Here is a 22,746-nt window from a genome sequence, read left to right as displayed (position 1 = left end):
TGTGATCTAATTTTAACTCTGTATAAAGACGAAGTATTATAGAAAGCCACTCACCATAATTCTTTCTAAATTGCATGCCCTGAGGTTTTACTTAGAAACACAGTTCTGATGCACACCACAGATGTAGCATCCACAGTTGAGATCTTCTTGTTCAGGGTGTGCAGGTGTGCATCTCAGCTGCACTCCCTCCCTCAGAGGGGCTCTGCTTAAGGAGCCCCAGTTTTTGTTCAGCTTGTGCTGTCACTTCTACCACTGTGTCAATTCCCAGAGAGCACAGAAATACTTCCCCGAATCTTCTGGCTGAGAGGCTGAAATGACAAGGCTGATGGACTTGAGTGATTTCTGGAAAATTACAGAATAGCGGCTGCTCCTCTGGTTCTGAGAATCAGAAGAAGCTTGGCGGATAAGGAAAATTATATCTCCACTTTGAAGCTGCTTGTACCAGAAAAGATAATATAAGTTCTGACTTGTCTCATATGAACAGTCCAGGGTGACTTCTTCCCCCTCCTGCCTGCTTGCTGTTGACTTGACCTGAGTCACTTTCTGGGCCACATTAAATCCTGAAAAGCAATCAGAAGAACAAATTAAAAGCTTACCCTGTGACAGTGTGAACAAAACACTGCTGGAATTGGGCACCTTAGGTCCCAAAGAGAAAGCTGACTGAATACACATTGTGCTGGCTTCCCTCCAATCCTTCTTGCCCCTTGTGTCTACAGGAACTGTCATATGCCTGGGACAATGCTTCCTGTTGAATACCCTTAGTTATACATGATGCATCATACCAGGCAAAGCCAAGGCCACCAGCACACAGAGCAGGCTGTAAGGAGGCATGTGGCACATGTCCCCCTGCAGGAGTGTGTCCGTTCTCTCTCAGCTCAGAGATCAGTGTCTGAGTGCCTGACAGTGTACATGTTCACTGCTTACATTCTTACATAGCACCCCAAACAGGAAATGGGTTTTTGTATGATCATAGGCAACAAGTTCTACGTAGAGAGAAAAGGTGTAGTTCACCGCAGACTTTTACTTACTTCCTTTTCTTTCTTGTTAGGTAAATGAGGCAGCACTTTAAACAGAGCATAGGGAAATCCATTCTGAGGACGAACCTGCATTACACACATGGGTATTATTCAGTGCGATAATTCATCATGAATCATATGTGATAAGGAATGCACTTACGGACCATTATATGTTTACTTCTCTACATCAATTTGCTAATAAAGGTTAACAAGGAAAAAGTCCTCACAGGCCCTTGCATCTCCCCATGAAACACTGATCTGAAGTAACCTTCCTCCTTTAATGAGTGCTAGGGTTTATTTAAATTCTATAATCAACAAAGCTAGTTCTAAATCCTGTAGTAAAGGCCAGTCCATTCGGGTTCCAGAAGACCTCTGTCTGCTTAAGTTCTGTGAAATTGTGACAGTAATAGAATGATAGTCTTTGGAGGTCTAGGAGATACTCGTTGAGTCAGTTCTTTCTGTACACCATGAGGACCTATGTGTGGCTCACCAGCAGCCACATAAGAATCCAGATGTTGTAGGGTACACCTGCAGTTTCAGACCTGGAAAGCGAAGACAGAAATATTCTCAGGTTTCACAGGTCAGTCAGTGTAGTTGAGTTGGTGACATTCAAGTTCAGTGAGAGTGTCTACCCCAACCCCAAATAAAAAGGTGGACAGCAATAGAGAAAGATAGCAAATGTTGACCATGAGCACAGATTAAAACACACAGACAGACACACAGACACACAGACAAAATAAACAGAGAGAGAGGGAGAGAGAGAGAGACAGAGACAGAGAGAGAGAGACAGAGAGAGAGAGACAGGCAGACAGACACAGGGACACAGAGACACAGAGACAGACAGAGACAAAGACATAGAATCTGAGAAACACAGAGATAAAGAATGATAATTAAAAAACTCATATTTACAAACACAGATTAACTTTTAAAAGTCTAAAATTAAGGTTCATTCAGAAGATGGTTCTTTCACTCTTAGATAGAGAACTCTACATATTATATGTCCTAAAAGTTTCCATACCATTGCCCTGAAGTCTTACTTGTTAAATTCTATTTAATTTTCATTTACAAAATGGTCACTGATAAGCTTGCCATGTCTCTCTCTGACTCAAGACTATTACATGTGCACGGTACAAATAACCTGCAATCATTTAGGGGCATGTTAATGCCATGTAAATTGGTGGTTGGATTTTTGTGTACTATGGTCTTGCCATTTAGAATGCAGTTCATAATCTTTCACTCGCTCTCGTAATCCCAATGGATGAAATAACTCAAAAGAGACTTGAAAGAGAAAATACAAAAAGGTCTCTGAAAGACTTTCAGGCCTCTCTGAGACCAAGTACATCAGAGACTACGTCTGGACTCTGAGGTATCTTCCTCTGTCCACTTCACTGCTGAGTTTTGAGATCACATGCCCTGGACTGCAGTGTCTGTACTTAGCAGGAGACCATGGGAGCCACAGCAGCCTGGGGAGCTCAGGATGGCAGGGCTCTGCCCCTGCTCTAGTTCTCCACAGAGCAGGTGGATGTTCTGCTGCATGACCACAGCCTCTGAGATGTGGCTTTGGAGTGCATTGGATTTGAGTCCTGGGCTAAACAATCAGTCTCATTCTAAATGCTCCTTGGTCTTTCCTTGTGATTTAATTGACTGACAATACTTCAGTGAAAATAAAGCTTAAGAGAAATTGCTCGACTGTGAAAAGCACTTGCTGCTCATGGTAAAGGCAGAAGCTCAGCTCCCAGGACCCATTTGACAAGCTAGTGTCCTGCAAAACCTGAAACTCCAGCTTTGAGGGAGTAGACACAATCTTCTGGCCTTCACACGCACACATGTGTGCTTACACGCAAGTCTGTGTATGCTCGTACATACGTACACAAACAAAAATAAAATCTTTTAATAACAATAAAGCTTAATATTTATGGAATCATAAAAAACAAATCAATAATTCAGGAAATTAACGATAATGTTGTACTTAATTCAGAAGTGGGATGGTTGGTCAGTAAAGGAGAGGAGGGAAGATAAATACTGAGGCCTGCCCCAGCTAGGATGGGTTGAGTGAAACAGCATTGGATGAGAGCCAAAAGACTGATGGTTCCTGGCCTTACATGAAGCTTAACTCTTTCTTACTGTTCTGTGCTAAAAATTTAAATGTTTATTATGGTTATGTGTTTCATTAAATGCTGGGGAAACTTAAATCTCTATCTCTCTTATTATTTACTTTATAATTCTCTATTCTTACCTAAGTACTGGAATTCTTAACTCATTATAATTTACTTTATAATTCTCAGTGCTTAAATAAATGCTGGGAAACTTAACTCTTACTTTATAAATTTACTGTATAATTCTCTGGCAATTAGCATATGCTGTATGATATGATATTATATCATATGTGGAGGATTAAGTAAAGAAATTCTTTGTTTTTTTTCTCTCCTGCCTGGAAGTCCAGCCTCTTATTAGAGAGAGCTTGGAGCAATTAACTTTTAGTGAATCAGGAAAAGAAAGTCATGCGCACAGAAAGAAGTACTTTTACACAAGCAAACATGCATAGACATACATACACATTCACACACACATTCATGCACAAACAAACACGTCGGGCCTGATCATCTGTCTCATCAACTGCGCATGTATTTATGCATACATACATGCACACGTCTCTACTTACACATGCATATGGATGGAGCAAAAGCCCCCATGAGCAAGCTCCATAGAGTAAACGCCAATACAGAAAAACCTCACTCGTTCTGGATGAAAAAATAAGCTTTAATCTTTATTGCTTAGAGAAAGAAAAATTTCTTTTGATTGAGTATGAAAAGCCCTGTCCTGGTCATCAAGAAGAAACCTGCTGTTAAAGAAGAAAGCTGCCTCATGGTTAGAAGAAGCCTATCTTCTTTCTCTGCTCTCTTTCCTCTCTCTGCTCTCTCTGCTCTCTGCTCTCTGCTCTCTCTGATCACTGTGTTTCAAACATCTTCAATGGTATTTTCTGTCAGGAGCCATCTTAGGAAGGCTAACACATACAAGTGACCTTCTGGAGACAACATATCATATTACACGACTGCGATGGATAATTCTGAATTGCAAGGCTTTCAGAAATCTCACCTCAGGATTGAGTCTTATTGCTGATAAGCTTTTCAGTCATTATTAGATCAATATAACAATTCCTGAGCATTATCCCACATTATTAGGCAGATTTTCTGGAGAACAACTAAGACATACTTTTTTGTAGCAATTCTATGTAGACAAATTGATGATTCCATAATTCCTAATAATTATTCCATAAAATTCCTAAATTTATACAAGTAATGTTAAGCCCTCCGTAATATGAAAGCTGGAATTGGTGCTCTGGAAACTTTCATTATGTGTGTAAATTAAATTCTTCTTTCCCGTCTGACGTCATTTGTCTGTTGTAGATACACCTTCATCCTTGTGAGGACCTCCTGGTTTACATATTTGAGTTTCTTGAAGGTAGATGTGGATATGAGAGGCAAAGCTAGAGGAAGTAGAAGAGGTGAGTGGTCATGTAAATCACCACTTCTCTGGTCATGAGACAAAATTAAGGTAAAACAAACGTCTATGTGATTTCTATCCCAGAAGCCAATGTCAAGGTCTCCTGACCCTGAGTTGTAACCTCCACACATTAACATCATTGACAATAGAGTAGGTAGACGGGGCCTTTATAACTTACAGTTAATACAAACCAACCACACAGAGAACTAGTTGTACAACTACTCTGAAGAGCAATTCATCTAAACTGGTTAAAGCCATGGAAAACTCCAGCTGTTTCTGAGGAACAAGGGGAATAGAGAAAAGGAAGCTGTGACTTTAGCTTGAGCAGTCTCCGGACTGAATGAGTCTAATCCTTACACCCACTGTTCCTGCAAATGGCAACTCCTGTGCATCTGTGCCAGGCTCAGCCCACAGCAGGGCTTTGCTGGAGCCTCAGCTGCAGGTTTGGGTCTGGGCTGCAGGTGTGTGGAGAGCACTGTGCCCTTGCTGCACAGAAGTAGGTGGCTGAGTCTCCAAGCTGAGAGTCTTCGATGTGCAAGGAGAGACATTTCTCATTTTTCCTGAAGAAGATTGTGAATCTTCCGTCTTCCTTTTTATTGGACACTGAACGTATGGCTATCAGGAGTACAGGGCCTTCCCCAGGGAACTGCTGATACCATGGGAAGTAGTCAAAAGCACTGTTCTCATAACTGCAGTTCAGAACTGTGGGTCCTCCTTCCCAGACTGTCAGAGATTGGGGACTTTGTTTCACCTGCTGCTGGTCACGTCTCTCCTGCTGGCCACTCACCCCTGTGTAGAGAAATAACAACTGTTGTTAGCTTCCCAGGAATGTACTTCCTGCTTACGATATCATGACTTCCTAGTGCCCCAATTCTCTTGTGCCTCCACATTAACCCCATATCCTCGGGTTTCTCCTCCATGACTCACAAGCCAGGTGAAGGCCTAGGAGTAAAAATGATGCTGTCAGGATCTTGTCCATTCCTCCTAGACTGAAGCTTGTGGGGAACTCAGGTGGCCTTTTATCTCCCCACAGAGCACTGTCTTCAACTTCACAGGCACCTCCGTCCTTTTAGGAGGCTCCACCCTTCACAAACACTTTTTCTTCTAAAGCTCTTTCTGACCTAGAAAGCACTTCCCATTCTGCTCAAATTTAGTACTGCTGTAAGCAGAGCCCTGAGACTCAGAAACCCTGACATTGTAATTCTGCCATCATATGTTGTCGGTAAAATTTGTGTTGATAAAGCCACCAAGTATAGCAGTGTGGATTTTCTGAAATAAAAAGAAAAGAAAGAAGGAAGGAAGGAAGGAAGGAAGAAAGAAAGAAAGGAAGAAAGAAAGAAAGGAAGAAAGAAAGAAAGGAAGAAAGGGAGACCAATGATCCAGCTAATGTAATACCATTTATATACATTTATCTAGGGAACTGAGGTCACCATAAAAGACAGATACCTGTGTCTGTATGTTATTCTAGCACCATTGACCATCGCCAAGATAAGTATGCAACCTAGTCAGACAATGGATGAGCAAAACATTAATTATATCTGAAACAAGAGAGTAATATGCAGCCACAAAGAAATATGAACATCTATAGAAAAATTAATGTTATTGAAGGACATGATGTCAAGCAAAATAAACCAGATGTGTAGAGATACACATACATATGTATTCTCCGGTGTAAAAACAAAAAGAAAATGAAAGAAGGGGAAAATGAAAGTAAAGAAAATAGAAATTAGATAAATGAGTAGAAGAGTGGATTTGGAGGGGGAAAGGAGAGGACAGCAAAAGGGAAGGCAAGGAGATGGGAATCACTACAAATGCATATATTAAAATGTTACTGCAAACCTACTAACTTGTACAATCAATGTGTGCTAAGAATTATGATATTTATGATTAAGAATGGATGAATTTTTTCCATTCTAAAAGCTTATACACACACATACATAAAAAGACTTAAAATGGAATAACTATACATGGGTCACGAATAGGCCGACCAGACACCACAGGCTAATGAACAAAAAGGCAGTGCCAGAAATGGGTTACCTCTTTGGGTGTTTGAGTAAATTTTCTATCTATTACTAAGATAAATAACTAAGAAGCCACTGAGATAGGGATTAAAATTCTTTCAGTTTACATCCAAATCATCAATGGCTCAGGAGAAAGTCAAATCAGGGATTCAAGCTGGAAAACTGGCAGGAAACAGATGAGTGCCACTTACTGGCCTGCTCCCCCTGGCCTGCTCACCTTATTGGTTTACACAACCCAGGACCTCCCACCTAGGGGTGACAATGCTCACAGTTGTCTGGGCCCTCTCACGTCAATAATTCATGAAGATTATATCCACAGACATGTCCCCAAAACTGTAAGACAAATAAAATCATTTGACTGAGGCTCTCTTCCCTTGGGTATCTCTAGTTTGTGTCAAATTAATATAAATTAATCATCACAACTTACCACTTGTCAACCTGACATATAAAAACAGCATTATTTTACCATAATCTTTATTTGCTTGTTGATTCCCCAAGACCTCATTTTTGGAACACAAAGTACAAACAGTTATAAATTTTAAGTAACCAGTCTTTTAAAAAACTCAAAAACTTTAACATTTAAAGTCTTCTACCACTGGGTTCCTATATAATTCAAAACAAGTTACAAACTTCATAATCCAACTGATAAGAACCAGGGCACACTTAAATCAAACAAAGCAAATTCCCGGTGCCTAGCCTTAGCTTCTACCCATGTTCCCTTCAGTCCTGCAGCTTTCACTCTGCAAAACCTGTCATGTGGAAGACTCTTACACATTACCAGGTTGGGTTTACAGATTGAAGTGAAATCCTGACCTCCCCAGTCCTCGGTGTCTATATGTGGGACCTTAGATAACTCCCAGAAGATTGGCTTCAGTTAATCTAATTCATGATAGCTGATTCTTTAGCCACAGCCAATCAGGGTCAGTTGATCCAGGTTTCATATCCAGATTATTCATTCAAAATAACTCTTCAATTGTCCTGATCACAGCTTTTATCATCTACTCATCTACCTCAAGCTTTACAAACCAAGCCCCATTATGTGTACCTCATTCAACATACTTATGTTTCAACTGCCCAGAAGAGCTCATTAAATCTGACCTCTCTATGGTATTTTCTAGCCCCAAATTCCAAAACATTTTCACAGTCTTTCCAAAAGGCAACGTGGTCAGGATCATCATCATGTCTAGATACTAATTTCCATATTAATCACGTTCTGCTGCTGTGATGAAAATCTGACCAAAACCAACAAAGAGTTTATTACATTTTACTAGTCCCAGATTATAATTCATCACTGCGGGAAGTCAAGAACTGAAGCAGAGAAAATGGAAGAACATTAATTAATGGCTTGCAATCCATGGCTTAGCTTTATTTCTAATACGACCCATGACTACCTGCTGGGGAGTGACACTGCACGACTGGACTGGGCCCTACCATATCATGCCCATATGCTAATCTGAGGGGAATAATTTCTCAGGAGATGTTATCTTTCCCTGAATATCTATATTTGAAAACATGTAACTAGAACATTGCTGTTGACCAATAGACCCATAGACCATCCCGGCCAAACACTAAAATACTCTTGGTTACCAGCAGTAACTTGTTGGTAAGAATCTATTGCTTAAGGTATTACACACTTGAGTCATAGAACATGGATAAATCCACCTGGTACTGATCTGGAAACTTCATCCCTACTGGAGAGCTTTCATATTGCTGGGAAGCACTAAGCATGGTACCAGGGGAGAAAAGGGATTATCAGTCTCACCTAGCTGTGAGCACTGTGAGCTATAATAAAAACCGCCCTGACAAGACACACCCATTGGGGCAATAGTTGTGCAAATATCATGGCACTAACCAACCACTCTCTGATAATATTCCATAAGAGATACCCCACACCTGGCACCATTATTATATCAAAAATCTCTGACTATGCATACCATGCCCTAGGGGAGAACTTATTACTATTCTACTAAGTACATATCGTACAAATCCGACCGCTAATCACTTAGCATTGTGCACATAGATTAATGGAAATCTCAATCCTCGTTAGAGGAACTAATTGCAGTAGTTTATGATTAACACTGTGTCCCACTATTGGCCCATATGCAGGGAATGTCTGTGTTATAGTCAGCCCTAAGGAGACATTTGTACCACATCCTGTCCTCCCAAGGTTAGGGATTATTGTCGAATAAAAAGTAGAAAAGGTGTCAGAGGTGGTCGATGACTCTAAGTAAACAGTGTCTTCTGGGTATAGCAGGAAAGTTGCCTAGATGAAGTCTCAGTTTCAGTGACAGCCTGCAGAAGGCCTGTGCAAGGTAAAGGCAGACAAAATCCTAGCGTGGACAGTCAACATAAGCATGAATACAGCAAGTACACTTAACCACTGAGCCATCTCTTCATGCCCTGAGCATTGGGGATTTTTTGCAATTATGAATCATACAAATTCAAGACAATAATGAATTATTATATCTTATTACTAGTCCTGGTTATGAACCAGATGAACCAAAGAAAACATATGGTCCTTTCAATTCAGGGAATTTAAATTTTGTAATCATCATTTACAGGTGTCCACATTTTACATCCTCTTACAAATGTAGGTTTAAATTTACTTAATTTCATTGTATCTTTATAAAGACTGAGTTAACTAAATGTATCTGAAAATATGCCTGCGAACAATAAATTAGGAGTTAGTGGATGATCCACCCTGGAAAGTCTGTGGTCTCCATATCAGTGAGAGAGGATTGAAAACGCTCTGCACCACTCCTGGGCATATACCCAAAAGATCCTCCAACATATAACAAGGACGCATGCTCCACTATGTTCATATAAGCCTTATTTATAACAGCCAGAAGCTGGAAAGAACCCAGACTTCCTTCAACCAAAGAATGGACAGAAAAAAATGTGGTACATTTACACAGTGGAGTACTACTCAGCTATTAAATACAATAACATCATGAAATTCTTATGCAAATGGATGGGACTGGAAAATATCTCCCTGATATTTTTGCGAGCTAACCTACTCACAAAAGAACACACATGGTATGCACTCACTGATAAGTGGATATTAACCCCAAATATCAGAATACCCAAGATACAATTCACAGACTTTATGAAGTTCAAGAAGAAAACCAAAATATGGGTACATCATTCTTTCTTAGAAGGGGAAACAAAGTACTCACAGAAGGAAATATAGGGACAAAGAGTGGAGCAGAGACTGAAGGAAAGGCCATCCAGAGACTGCCACACATGAGAATCCATCCCCTATGTAGCCACTCAGAGCTCTGTGGTTCCTCAGCTCCCATGTCTCAGAATGCCCTTCCTTGTGATACTGTTCCACCTCAGAGACGTGTGGTTTCTGGGCTGCCATGTATCTGGATTCCCTCCCATTGGGATACCTTATCCCTCAGAGCTGTTGGTTCCTGAGCTTCTAGGTCTCAGGCAACCTTTCCATCTGAGCAGAAGCATAGCCCTGGCCTTCAGGGAGAGCAGGCATCTTCATGGTGTTCACTTGCAAATTCCTTTTGTCAACACTATGGGCCCAGGATAAACAGATATATAGGTAAATGACTGGATAGATACATGGATTTGATCTCTAATTCAACTTAGGCACCATAGAAAACAATTCTTGAATTATTTTAAATAATTTAAATCCTAGTTTACTGAGAAACATGTTGAAGAGCCAGGGCCTTCAGCCTCTCTGAAGCAGCGCTGCCCCTCTGTGGCCACACAGGAAGTCTTCACTCACAGTTTCCTGACTTAAGGCCTAGGCCTGAGGAAATGCATTGAATATTTCTCTGGGGAAGATATTTCTGAGAAGGAAAGAGAGTTTGTCTATGTTGAGGTCAGTTATAGGGTGGTTTTCTTTCCTTCCTTCCCAGCCTTTTCTCCATGCAACATCATGAGTCCCCATCTTTCTATCCTGCCTAAAACCACTTCCTTCTGGGAAATGAGAAAATCCACTCATACAAAATGAAAACATGAAAATGCTCACTACTTACAATAGAGCTTTAATAAGCAAATAACTGCATTTGACACAAGTTATATTTTATTAACCCCTTATTTAGACAACTTGTACCCATGGTGATTATTAAGCCACAAATATTCTTTTTCACTAAAATCCTTATATTTTATTCTTTGAGATTATAATATAATCACACAAATTCCCTCTTCCCTATCATCTCTTCAAAACCTTCCATATAGTCCTCCATGCTGTCTTTTGAAAGTTATGGCTTCTTCTTTTATTAATCATTGTTATATATATATATTCCTCAGGACTGACCAAACCGTATTGGATAACCAATTGGTGTGCTCCTCTCAGGGAAAGACCATTTCCCCACTATCGGCATTCTTGGTTTCCAGTAGTTCATTGTCTAGAATGGAGACTGTGTGTGCTTTCCCCATCCACTTTAGCTGCTGTGTTGCAGCTCCTGTTGAGGCAGTTATGTTGGTGAGACCTCATCTGTGCAGCTTCCAACATTCCTAGGAGACACAGTGAGTTACACAGAGACACCTGATCCTCTGACTCCTGCCATCCTTCCTGCTGTCCTCTCTAGGGTTTCCTGAGCCTCAGCAGGAGCAGGGGTTGTACTGTAGACAAGCCCACTGTCACTAGGATCCACAGCTCCTCACTTTGATTTGCTGTGGTTTTCTGCAATGTCCTCCATCTCCTAGTAAACTCGTGGAGACCCCACAACCACCGCTGTACTAAACCAGACAATCCCTAGCTGAGTTCTAAGTATTTGTCCTTAACTCATGCATGCGCATTTAGAGAGTCTGCTCATTTTGTTCATTATAGGATGAGTCAATCATTCTCTTTGAGTTGTAAAAGCTTTTAAGATAGTTAAAGTTATTAGAAAATTTTAAAAGTAATGATGAATAAAGTTAATGATTAGAAGATTCAAAAGTCACTGTGGGTGCCACCTTTGTGTGGGAAAGTGGTCCTGGGTTTTATAAGGAAGCTAATTAAGGATGCGTCTGTGAGTGAACTAACAACAGCCTTCCTCCATGGTTTCTGTTTCATTGTCGTGTTTTGTCCCTGCCTTGATTAGCACCAAGGATAGACTATGACTTGGAAGTGAAACCTAAATTAATCTGATCCCCTTCTAGGTAGACTTTACTCAATGTTTCATCATAGTGGCAAGAAGGAGACTGGAGCGGGCAGGTATCTGTGCATCCTGCATCTTGCATGGTTCACTGTTTTTACTGTTGCTGAGGTTCTGTCTCCTCACTAACCCTGACCCTGTCAGAGCAGTTCTACCTGGAAGCCTGTTTTCCCTTCCATTCCTTTTTCTCCTCATCATTTATGATTTCTGCACACTGTGCCTTAAATGATCACATTGATTCTGTCCCCCATCAGCTTCTCTGCTAGTTCTAAGATGGACATTTATGCTTTAGGAGGGTGTGTATTGAGCAATGAAGATAAACACCAATGTCCTGATCATACGAGGCCAAAGCTTACCTGAGGTTACAACTCTACCAATACAGGAAAGGGAGATTAAATCGGACAGATATTCTTTGGGGTTTCCCGTGTCTTGTGACTAAGAAGAGACATAAACACAGGCTGAAGGTTTGTGTACAGGCTGCAGGTGTGTGGGGAGCACTGTGCATCCATAGCACAGAAATAAGTGCCTGAGTCTGTGGTCTGGGAGGAGGAGATGTGCAAAGAGCTTCGACTTTCTTCAGTGACTGTCGTGGATGTCAGTCTTCCACTCTGCTTTGTCCCAGAAGGATTGTAAAACAGGCTGACGAGGCTTCCCCCAGGACTCTGGTAAAACCACTGCATTTGGTATATAGAGGTGGAAAAGTTGCACTCCAGGTCTGCTTTCTCTCCCTCCTGCAGAACCAAGGACACAGGACTCTGCTGCACTTGCTGCCCCTTCATCACTGATTAGAAAAAAGGAAAGAGACACAGTTGGCTGCCATTTCAGTGTCCACAGAGTCCTGGGCACACCCATGTCCTCTGAGAAGGTGGGAGCTCTGCAGGACTCCTAAAGTGCTCTCCCCACTCCTCCATGTCCTGAGCCAGATCCTATCAGGTGCCCTGATTGCTGACAGTCAGACTCACAGAAAACCTGGGTGCACAGAAGCCCCAGCAGAGAGCACAGCAGCCTCTTCATGGTGCTTGTGTGGCTGCTGGAGACAGAAACAAGTAACCAACCCCTGGGCTGTGGTCTAAGGGTGGCTGTTGAAGTGTCCCATCCTCCATCCCCCTTCCCCAGTCCTCTGCAACCAGTCAACTCCACCCAGGAACCCTGCCAGGCCACACCCTGCTGAGATCCCTCCCAGCCTTCAGAGCCTGAAGCTCCTCCCAAACCAGACCTGACTAAGAGTCCAGGTGAAGAACAGTGAGGGGAGGAGGACATTTTGAGATGACCCTGGAGTTGTATGGGATTAGGAAACTAGGATCAGGGGAGGACTAGGCCATTCCAAGACAACATGCCTCAGCTGTGTACAGAGCCTGGCAAACTCAGGAAAACAAAAAACAAAAAACAAAAAAACAAAGTTAACTCAGGAAACAGGCACATGTTCTAACTAAAGACCTTTTACTGGGGCCTCAAAGATGGATGAGCAGTGAAAGGTACTTTTCTTTCCAGAGGCCTTAGCTCCCTTGCTAGCATCCACACCAGGCGACTCACAGCATTCTCGCTAGAGTTCAAGACGATTAGATGGTATCTCCTGGCCTCCTCAGAACCTGGACACAGGTACCAGATGTTTACATAGACCCACACTCCTAGACATGACCAAAAAAGAAAAGTCTTCATCAGTGACATAGTTTAAGTGAGATCAGTGCTGTAGAAAAAGAAAGAGGAACACAAAGATCCAGCCAAGTGTAATGGTTCCCTGGCCTTGGAGTGCATTTTAAACTGTGGGACGCTCCTGCAACAGTCAGGTGTGTTCTAAATGCTGGTGAAAAATGTGACCCCATAAGAAAGAAGTGCACTGGGGAAAACTAATGCAGGAGTGCTGCATTCTAGAGTGATAGGGGCAGGGTGGGCAGCAGCCCTAGTGTGGTGGTGCACATGGTGACTGCAGGAAACACTGTGCTGTGCAGAGGACTACATTTTAAAAGTTTCACCATAAAGAGACTGGATGCTGAAAGAGACTAGCGATAAAAGACAAATCTCGGTCCCCAGCTCCGAAAAAAAAAGAACCAAAAAAAAAAAAAAAAAAGACAAATCACAAAATCTGATCAAAAACAGTTTACAGCCAACCTCCTGCCCTCTGAGCTCAAATAATAATAGAACAACAAACATTTCTACTTTGATCAGAATCCTAGGGCATAATTAGGGTAAAATTTTCCCCTTGAGTAAAAATGTTGTTTCTCAGGCTGAATCAGATCGTTCCAATTCTAAACAAGTGAGTGACAATTAACAGCTATCCCATGGGAATGAAGCACTTCCCACCATTCTACGTTCTCTGTCCTGTTGTCTTTGTAGAACATGGCAAGTCCCTGAAAGTGCCTGAGTCTAGGACCCTGGTCTCCTACTCTGCAAGTCTCAGGTTGTGTCCAGCTCAGCACTTGTGACTCAGGGCAGAGGAGCACTCAGATCCCTTGGTCCCATTGTCAGGGGATCCTCAGTTGGTGAGATGTTCACCCTTCCTGTACTGAACCTGAAAGCTCCCCACGCCTGAGACAAACAGAATTCCTGTGTGAGCTTCAGGAGGCACTGGTGACCCAGATGAGAATGTCACACATGTAGGGAAGGATCCTGAGGGACAAGAGATGAACAGCTGTTCCTCAGCTCCAGAGCAGCTGCTGAGCATGCACAAGTGTAGCCATCATGGTGGGGCTCTGCACCCTCCTACAGAATCAGTGCTGTGTGGGGAACTCAGTCACAGGAGGGTCTCTGTTCAGACTGAAGCCACACACTGTTCTTTCTGTGAAGAACACCCACTGAGGCAGAGTGAAACAGAGCTCTCCAAGCTTTTGTGTACACAGCAATTTCACCAAGGTGAGCAGAAAGCAGCTCACTCCTTCCTGAGAGACTCCCAGGAAGCAAATAAAGGCTGAAGAGTAGGAGAGGTAGACAGCTGTGCTCTGAGCTTGAGGAGGCTTAGACACTTTCACTGTAATAGCATTAGAGAGACAATTAGGAAGAGACACTTTCCTTTTGCTCCGCCTGCCTCTGGCATCTGTGTAAAATGTGCTCTGTCAGAACACCTACTGAGGCAGTAGAGGGGGTTTTAAAACAATATAATAAATTAATATAAGAACACAATGTATTCAGACCAAGTCCACCACCACCCTGCTTCCTCTAAAACTGCTCCTAGAACCCACTATATACTACCCCTCCCTCCACCTCCCCCCACTACCAAAGCCTGAAACTAAAAATAGGGCATTGGAGGAGAAGGAAGTTTAAGAGTACAAGATGGGGTAGTAGAATGCAGATAGTTTAATGTCAAAAGGGGGCCGTGAAGGAGTGTGTAAGTGGGAAGCAGGACAGGATGGCAGGGCAGGGCTAGGACAGAGGTTTGTGTGAGTTTATTCTCATCAATGAAGAAGCCATATACTCTTTTAAAGGGAGTGTCCTTTGGAGGCCCAATAAAAAAAGGAGAAGTTCACAGCTACAGTGGACTTCCCACTGCCCTTGCTGCCTCCCCAGGGTGAATTCCAAGGGATTCTGATCATGCACAGAGGAAGGCTTATGCTTTCTAAGTGCAAAACTTGTGAGTTTTTTTTTTAAAAAAGAAGGGTATGAAGTTATGAACTGGAATGGAGAAAATATTTTAGAGTGATAAAATTACAGCATCTTTCCACATTGCAAATCAAGAGCCCGGATGATAGAATTCAGACGCTGAGGAGTGACTGGACTTCTACACAATGTCGTCAAAATGCCTGGGAAAGATGTGATTGGTGTTGCCAAGAACACTGCAGGTGCATTACACTATGGAGACTGAATTAAGGAGTATATGTTTGAATAAACATTGGGAACATGCATTAAAGAAAAACAAGCCCACTGTAGGGAGCTGCAATGGGCTGCGCCTCAAAGATGGCTCTGGTTTCTGCCTTCCACCCTCCCGATGGTGTGCGCTCCTTGTAGTAAACAAGTCCTTATTTGGCTATGCCTGCCTGGCCTGCTAGGTTCCGAATAGTGACAGCCTGTCTGCATGACCCACGTGGCACTTTGGGATTGGTTGGCGTTGGGTACTTAAGCTGATGTAGGGCGTTCCCTGGGGTAGAAGATTGTATCAAGGTTCCTGAGTAAACTGCCTGAAGAAGATCTCCTCTGGTCGTGTCTTCCTTGCTGGTCGAGGTTGGGCGCAACAGCCCACCACAGACAATCTTCGTTCATGAACTCAAATTCATCAGAAATCAAATTCATGAGAACCTCAGTTACCTATTCTGAGTATTACCAGTCCCTTGGGTTTTCTTACCAAATGTAACAATTCACCAGTGTCACCTGCTGTATTCTAGGCCCTGCCCACAGGAGAGATTATGCAGTGCATAGGTACCAGGGGGCAGGAGTTTTATAAGCATCATCTTCTAATTCCAGTACCACAATTCTTACTCTAGCTGGTATTCTGAGGGTTAACAAGTCTCAGTAATCGATCCCCCCTCCCTGTGTGTGTGTGTGTGTGTGTGTGTGTGTGTGTGTGTGTGTGTGTCTACATGTGTCCACTATGTTCATAGCAGCCTTAATTATTATAGTCAGAAGCCGGAATGAACCCAGATGCCTTTCAACAGAGGAATGGAAACAGAAAATGTGGTTCATTTACACAATGGAGTATTACTCAGCTATTAAAAGCAATGACTACATGAAATTTTTAGGCAAACATGAGACTAGAAAGTATCATCCTGAGTGAGGTAAACCTGTCATAAAAGAACACACATGGTATGCACTCACTGATAAATGGATATTACCCAAAAGCTCGGAATACCCAAGAAGCAATTCACAGAGCATGTGAAGCTTAAGAAGAAGGAAGACCAAAATGTGGATACTTCAGTCTTTCTTAGAAGGGGGAATAAAATGATCATGGGAGGAAATACAGGGACAAAGAGTGAGGCAGGGACTGAAGAAAAGGTCACCCTGAGGCTGCCGCACCTAGGGATTACTCCCATATGCAGTCAGCAAACCCAGTCACTATTGCTGATGCCAAAAAGTGCTTGCTAACAGGAGCCTGGTGTAGATGTCTCCTGAGAGACTCTGCCAGAGCCTTACTGATACAGATGAGGATGCTTGCAGCTAATCTAAGCATGGGGACCCCAATGGAGGAATTAGAGAAAGGACTGAAGAAGCCAAAGGGATTTTCAACCACATAGGAAGAACAACAATATCAACCAACCAGACACCCCAGAGTTTCCAGGGACTAAACCGCCAACCAATGAGGACACATGAAGGGACCTATGGCTCCAGCCACATATGTAGCAGAGGGTGGCATTGTCTGGCATCAATAGGAGAAGCCCATGATCATTTCCCCAATGTAGGGGAATACCAGGGTGTTGAGGTGCGAGTTGGTGGATGGGAGTGGAAGCATCTTCACAGAAGCAAGGGCAGGAGGTGTGGGAGAGGGGGACAAGGGATAACATTTTGAATGTAAATACCTAAAATATAAAAAAATACATGTCTTTTATGAGAGTGTGAACTACACTGATCTGTGTGTATAATTATAAATATATAGAATACAGTAGGAACTACATTGATTTAGTAAAGTGGCCGTAGTAAGTTCTCCCCTAAGGTCTCTGACCTTTCTATCTATATGAGTTAATTAGGTTTGTGGGCATATGTTAGTTTCCCCCAAGATAAAAGTGCTACTGTTGCATCCCTGTGGACATATTGCCACGGTGCACATTGTTATGGTTCATTGTATTTTATTGTCTTTATTCATTTTGGTAGGATTAATTATTGCTCTTTTCCCTGGACTCATGCATAGCACCATTGGTTACTATGAGAACTTGTCCTCAGAGAGGAATCTTCAAGTTAGTTCTAACTAAATCCCTCCAGGTTCTATGCCAGAAGCATGCAGTTTCCTTAAAAACAGGGTCTTAACTTCAAATTCTGGGAGGGCAACCAAGGGCCTATTTCATATAAAGGAGTCTCTTGACGCCCCCAGTTAACAACCGAGGGAAGGGTTCCATACCTGGCACTGGAGCTTTTATTAGACCTGATATTCCATCCACGATTGAGGATTGCTCATCTGACAGATGCTATTCTATGTTGTGCCATTAGAAGTAGATTTGGCATTTATAAATTCAATTAGGGGGCTGGAGAGATGGTTCGGCAGTTAACAGCACTGACTGCTCTTCCAGGGGTCCTGATTTCAATTCCCAGCAACCACACAGTGACTCACACCCATCTGTAAATGAGATCTGATGCCCTCTTCTGGTGTGTCTGAAGACAGCTACAGTGTACTCACACACATAAAGTAAATAAATAAATATTTAAGAATAAATTTAATTAGACATTCCACTTTGCTCCCTAACCAGTAAGATAATGAGGATATCTTCTTTGTGTACACAAACATGAGTCTTTCTTGAGCGACTCTATGGCACTGTAGTCTTTATTTCAGAACTTTCTTCCTTTACAGATATAAAAATGACTACTAGAGCATTTTATTTTTAACCCAGTATTTTTTTACAGAAACCTTGTCCTTCTTTCCCATATTTCAGAACTATTGTCAGAGGATCTAATTCTAATATCAGATGACTGAAGATACCAGGATGTCAGGATTTAACAAAAGTTAGACAAGAACAGACCTTAAGAGGGAAGGGTCTTCTGGACAGTCTTTTAGGACCAGGCTGCACTATACACAGTGCTTAGGACAAAGAAGGACCTGCATCTCAGGGCATCATTTTGAGAGTTCCAAAGGCTGTTTCATGAGCAGCTTCTCTAAGTGAAGGCTGTCAGGGAGTGCGGTGGTTTGAAAGAGAATGGCTCATAGGTTCAAATATCTGAAAGTTTGATTCAAGCTTGATAGACTATTTAGACGTGAGGTATGAGGGGTGGCTTTGCTAATGGAGGAGGCAGGTGGTGAGCTCTGTTCTCAAAGCCCAAGCCAGGCCCAGTCTCTCCCTCTCTGCATCTGATGTGATCAGATATAAGCTCTCAGCTACTGCTCCAGGGCCGTCCTGCCTGCTACTGTGCTTCCTACCATGACAGTCATGGGCTCACCCTCTAAACCCTAATCAAGTCCTCATTTAAAGGTTTCTTTTATGAGCTGATTTGATCATGGCATCTCTTTACAGCAATAAACAAAAACCTCAGATGTGAAGTCAGGCTGAACTCTCTGTAAGAACCAAGGAAAAGAAGAATATAAATAACTTATAGAGGAAAACTCAAACAGATTTTTAAAGACTAGAGTCTATGTTTCTCATTTCAGTCATAAATTTGAGGGGTAATAGAAGAAGATTGTTGGAGAATTTAAGTCACTATATTTTGTAAGGCATCTTGGTAGAGATAAATCCCATGTCAGGGTTTTCCTGGAAATGTTTGCTGTGAGAGTTTCCCCACCTAGGGAGAGAACTTTATATATGAGGATCAATGCTCAGATTGTCTCTAGTAATGACTTCCATGCTATCCTGTCAGAATATCCACTAATTCCTAGATTTCTAGGTGTCTGATCTGACATTTGTCCATGTTTTTCAGGAGGCTAGGTAAATACCACTTACTGAAAGCTCTTATGCTCCCTCACAGCCCCCAGCATTCCTGCACCCTTGGTTCATGTGCAGCTTCCCCTGCCGTCTCCCTCACTGTGTCACTCAAAGCACAGTAGTACAGGGAAGAGTCTGACAGCTGTGCTGAGGGCTTCTGCAGATGGAAAGACCTGTTGTTCTTATGGAGAGCGGCGTGGAACCCTTCATGCTCGGTCCTCTTGCTGTCTGTGAAGCTCCACAGGAGTATCCGAGGGGCTTCATTGAGATATTGCACATACCAGAATACGGAAGGATTTGAATAAGTAGTCTGGTAGGTGCAGTTCAGCACCACATGCGACCCCTCTGTGACAAGAACCCGGCCTTCTGTCTGGGTCACTGAGTCTCCATTGCTCCTTCCTGAAATAAATAAATAAATAAATAAATAAATAAATAAATAAATAAATAAATAAATAAGAATTACTTTTGTATGTGAAGAGGAACACTAAAGACTTCTAGAGTTGTAAGAAACGGACATCATTAACCCTTAGAGTTGAACATAACTTACGGAGCATTAGGAGGAGCACGAGAACAGAGCAGGTGTCAGGAAGCATGTTCATAGAAGAAATGACACTTGGTCCTTGAGTGCACCAAGGTCACAGGGCAAGTCCTCTGCAGAATCTCCTCAAACTCCTCACTCAGAGACAAGAACTTCTGTCTGCACAGTGAGTCTGTCATGTTAAGTCACCACCTGAATGAGATGTTAACCACATCTGAAGAGGCAGCGCCCTCTGCTGATTTCCCTTCAACCTGTACCACAGAGGTCAGCACAGCACATTGTACATAAACTTAGAACCTCACTGAAAGGAGGAAGGTCTCAAGCCCCAAGGGGATGGCTGAAATCACAACTGTTACTGGACTACGTGTATCCTATGGTATTTAGCCTAATGATTATATATAAAATAATACAGACACATCTGTTAAATTTTATCTATATTCTCTTGGACTTTTAGTTTTTCAAGATTGCTATGCAATGAATTTTGTTTGTACTCACCTGCTCCCTCCCTTTCTGCCAAATCCATCCCCTCTTTCATACCAAAACAATGTGCCCCACCCCTTTTAAAATAAAGCATATCGAGTTTTGTGTTAGAGCTTGTACTATTCATATACTCTTGGATACATGGCCTTCAGTGGAGAGTGATCTATGTGCCAGTGTCTGTACCTTTAAAAAAATGGAATCTCATCTCCAGCAGATACCAACTGCCAATAGTTCCTTAGTAAGGATGGGAACGCCCACTTTCCCTCTTTGTGACAGAATTTTTGACTGACCTGATCCTTTGCAAGGTTTGTCAACCCTGTGAGTTCATATGTGCAGTTGTTCTGCAGTCTCCAGAAAATGCTGTTTCCTTTACAAGTTCATAGAGTCTTCCCACCCCCTCGTGCTCAATGAACTCTGAGTCTTGGGAGGAGGGTGTGGGATGTACATGTTCCATCTGGGGCTGAGTGAGCTACAACGTCGTCTTCTCTGTATCATGGTGGGTTCAGGTCACCGGTTAATCACTATATGCTACAGAGAGAAGAAAACTGTCTATAACAGTAACTCATTAGGAGTTGGTTTGGTAATATGTCTATTTAGCAGAATAATAACCAAAGGGTATCCTATAGGGTCTACAACTTTTCTAATCACAGGTTCTTAGCCCTGAAAATGGCCCCATAACCCTTCAAAATAGTCACAAATAACATAAAATTCCTTGGTGTCACTCTAATCAAGCAAGTGAAAGATCTGTGTGACGAGAACTTAAAGTCTCTGAAGAAAGAAATTGAAGAAGATCTCAGAAGATGGAATGATCACCTATGCTCATGGATTGTCAGGATTAATATTGGAAAAATGGCCATTTTGCCAAATGCAACTTACAGATTCTATGCAATACCCATCAAAATTCCAACTCAATTCTCCATAGAGCGAGAAAGAGCAATTTGCAAATTCATATTCAAGTTTGGAATGACCAAAAACCCAGCATAGCAAAAACTATCCTCAACAATAAAAGAACTTCTGGAGGAATCATCATCCCTGACCTCAAGCTGGGTTACAGAGCAATAGTGATGAAAACTGTATGGTATTGGTACAGAGACTGGCAGGTAGATCAATGGAATAGAATTGAAGACTCAGAAATGAACTCACCCACCTATGATCACTTGATCTTTCACAAACGAGCTAAAACAATCCAATGGAAAAAAGATAGCATTTCAACAAATGGTGCTGGTTCAACAGGAGGTCAACATGTAGAAGAATACAAATTGACCCATTCTTATTGCCCTGTACAAAGCTTAAGTCCAAGTGGATCAAGGACATCCACATCAAACCAGATACACTCAAACTAATAGAAGAAAAAAAAATGGGAAAGAACCTCAAACTCATGGACACTGAGGAAAATTTCCTGAACAAAACATCCATGTCTTATGTTCTAAGATCAAGAATTGACAAATGGGACCTCATAAAATTGCAAAGCTTCTGTAAGGCAAAGGACACTGTCATTAGGACAAAATGGCAACCAACAGATTGGGAAAAGATCTTTACTAATCCTACATTTGAGAGGAGAGCTAAAATCAAAATATACAAAGAACTCAAGAAGTTAGACTCCAGAGAATCAAATAACCCTATTAAAAAATGGGGTACAGAGCTAAATAAAGAATTCTCAGCTGAGGAATACTGTGTGACTGAGAAGCACCTAAGGAAATCCTCAACATTCTTAGTTATCAGGAAAATGAAAATCAAAACAATCCTGAGATTCCACCTCATACCAGCCTGTCAGAATGACTAAGATCAAAAACTCAGGTGACAACAGATGCTGACAAGGATGTGTAGAAAGAGGAACACTCCTCCATTGTTGGTGGGATTGCAGACTGGTACAACCACTATGGAAATCAGTCTGGAGGTTTCTCAATTAACTGGACATAGTGCTACCCAAAGACCCAGCAATACCACTCCTGAGCATATACCCAAAGCATGTTCTAACATATAATGAGGACACGTGCTCCATTATGTTCATAGTAGTCTTATTTATAATAGCCAGAAGCTGGAAAGAACCTAGATGTCCTTCAACAGAGGAATTGATACAGAAATGTGGTACGTCTACATAAGGGAGTACTACTCAGCTATGAAAAACACTGACTTCATGACATTCTAAGGCAAATGAATGGAACTAGAAAATATCATCCTGTGTGAGGTAACCCAGTCATAAAAGAACACACGTGTAAGCACTTACTGATAAGTGAATATTAGCCCAAAAGCTCAGATTACACAAGATACAATCCACAGACCACATAAAACTCAATAAGATGGACAACCAAAGTGTGGATGCTTCAATCCTCCTTAGAAGGGATGACAAAAATATTACCAGGAGAGATATGGAAACAAAGTATGGAGCAGAGACTGAAGAAATGGCCATTCAGAGCCTTCTGCACCTGGGGATCCAGCCCTTATACATACAGTCAACAAACCCAGATAATATTGCTGATGCCAAGAAGTGCATGCTGACAGAAACCTGATATAGTTGTCTCCTGAGAGGCCCTGCCAGATCATGACAAATACAGAGGCAAGTGCTCGCAGTCACCCATTGAACTGAGAATGGGGTCGCCA

The 22,746-nt window shown here is 42.1% G+C and overlaps 3 gene segments (V, D, J or C); all 3 read right to left on the bottom strand.

Annotated features, from left to right (window-relative positions):
- Positions 1-246: 246 nt before the first annotated feature.
- LOC134482281 (T cell receptor delta variable 1-like) lies at positions 247-840 on the bottom strand. The segment is given in 2 exon segments: positions 247-560; positions 783-840. Coding segments are annotated over 2 exon segments (372 nt in total).
- A 4,083-nt stretch (positions 841-4,923) lies between these two features.
- LOC134482197 (T cell receptor alpha variable 23/delta variable 6-like) lies at positions 4,924-5,499 on the bottom strand. The segment is given in 2 exon segments: positions 4,924-5,309; positions 5,448-5,499. Coding segments are annotated over 2 exon segments (438 nt in total).
- A 6,533-nt stretch (positions 5,500-12,032) lies between these two features.
- LOC134482280 (T cell receptor alpha variable 22-like) lies at positions 12,033-12,654 on the bottom strand. The segment is given in 2 exon segments: positions 12,033-12,421; positions 12,603-12,654. Coding segments are annotated over 2 exon segments (441 nt in total).
- Positions 12,655-22,746: the final 10,092 nt, after the last annotated feature.

Source organism: Rattus norvegicus, chromosome 15 (genome assembly GCF_036323735.1).
Source record: "Rattus norvegicus strain BN/NHsdMcwi chromosome 15, GRCr8, whole genome shotgun sequence".
NCBI classification, from domain to species: Eukaryota; Metazoa; Chordata; class Mammalia; order Rodentia; family Muridae; genus Rattus; species Rattus norvegicus.
This window is presented reverse-complemented; position numbering and strand designations above follow the sequence as displayed.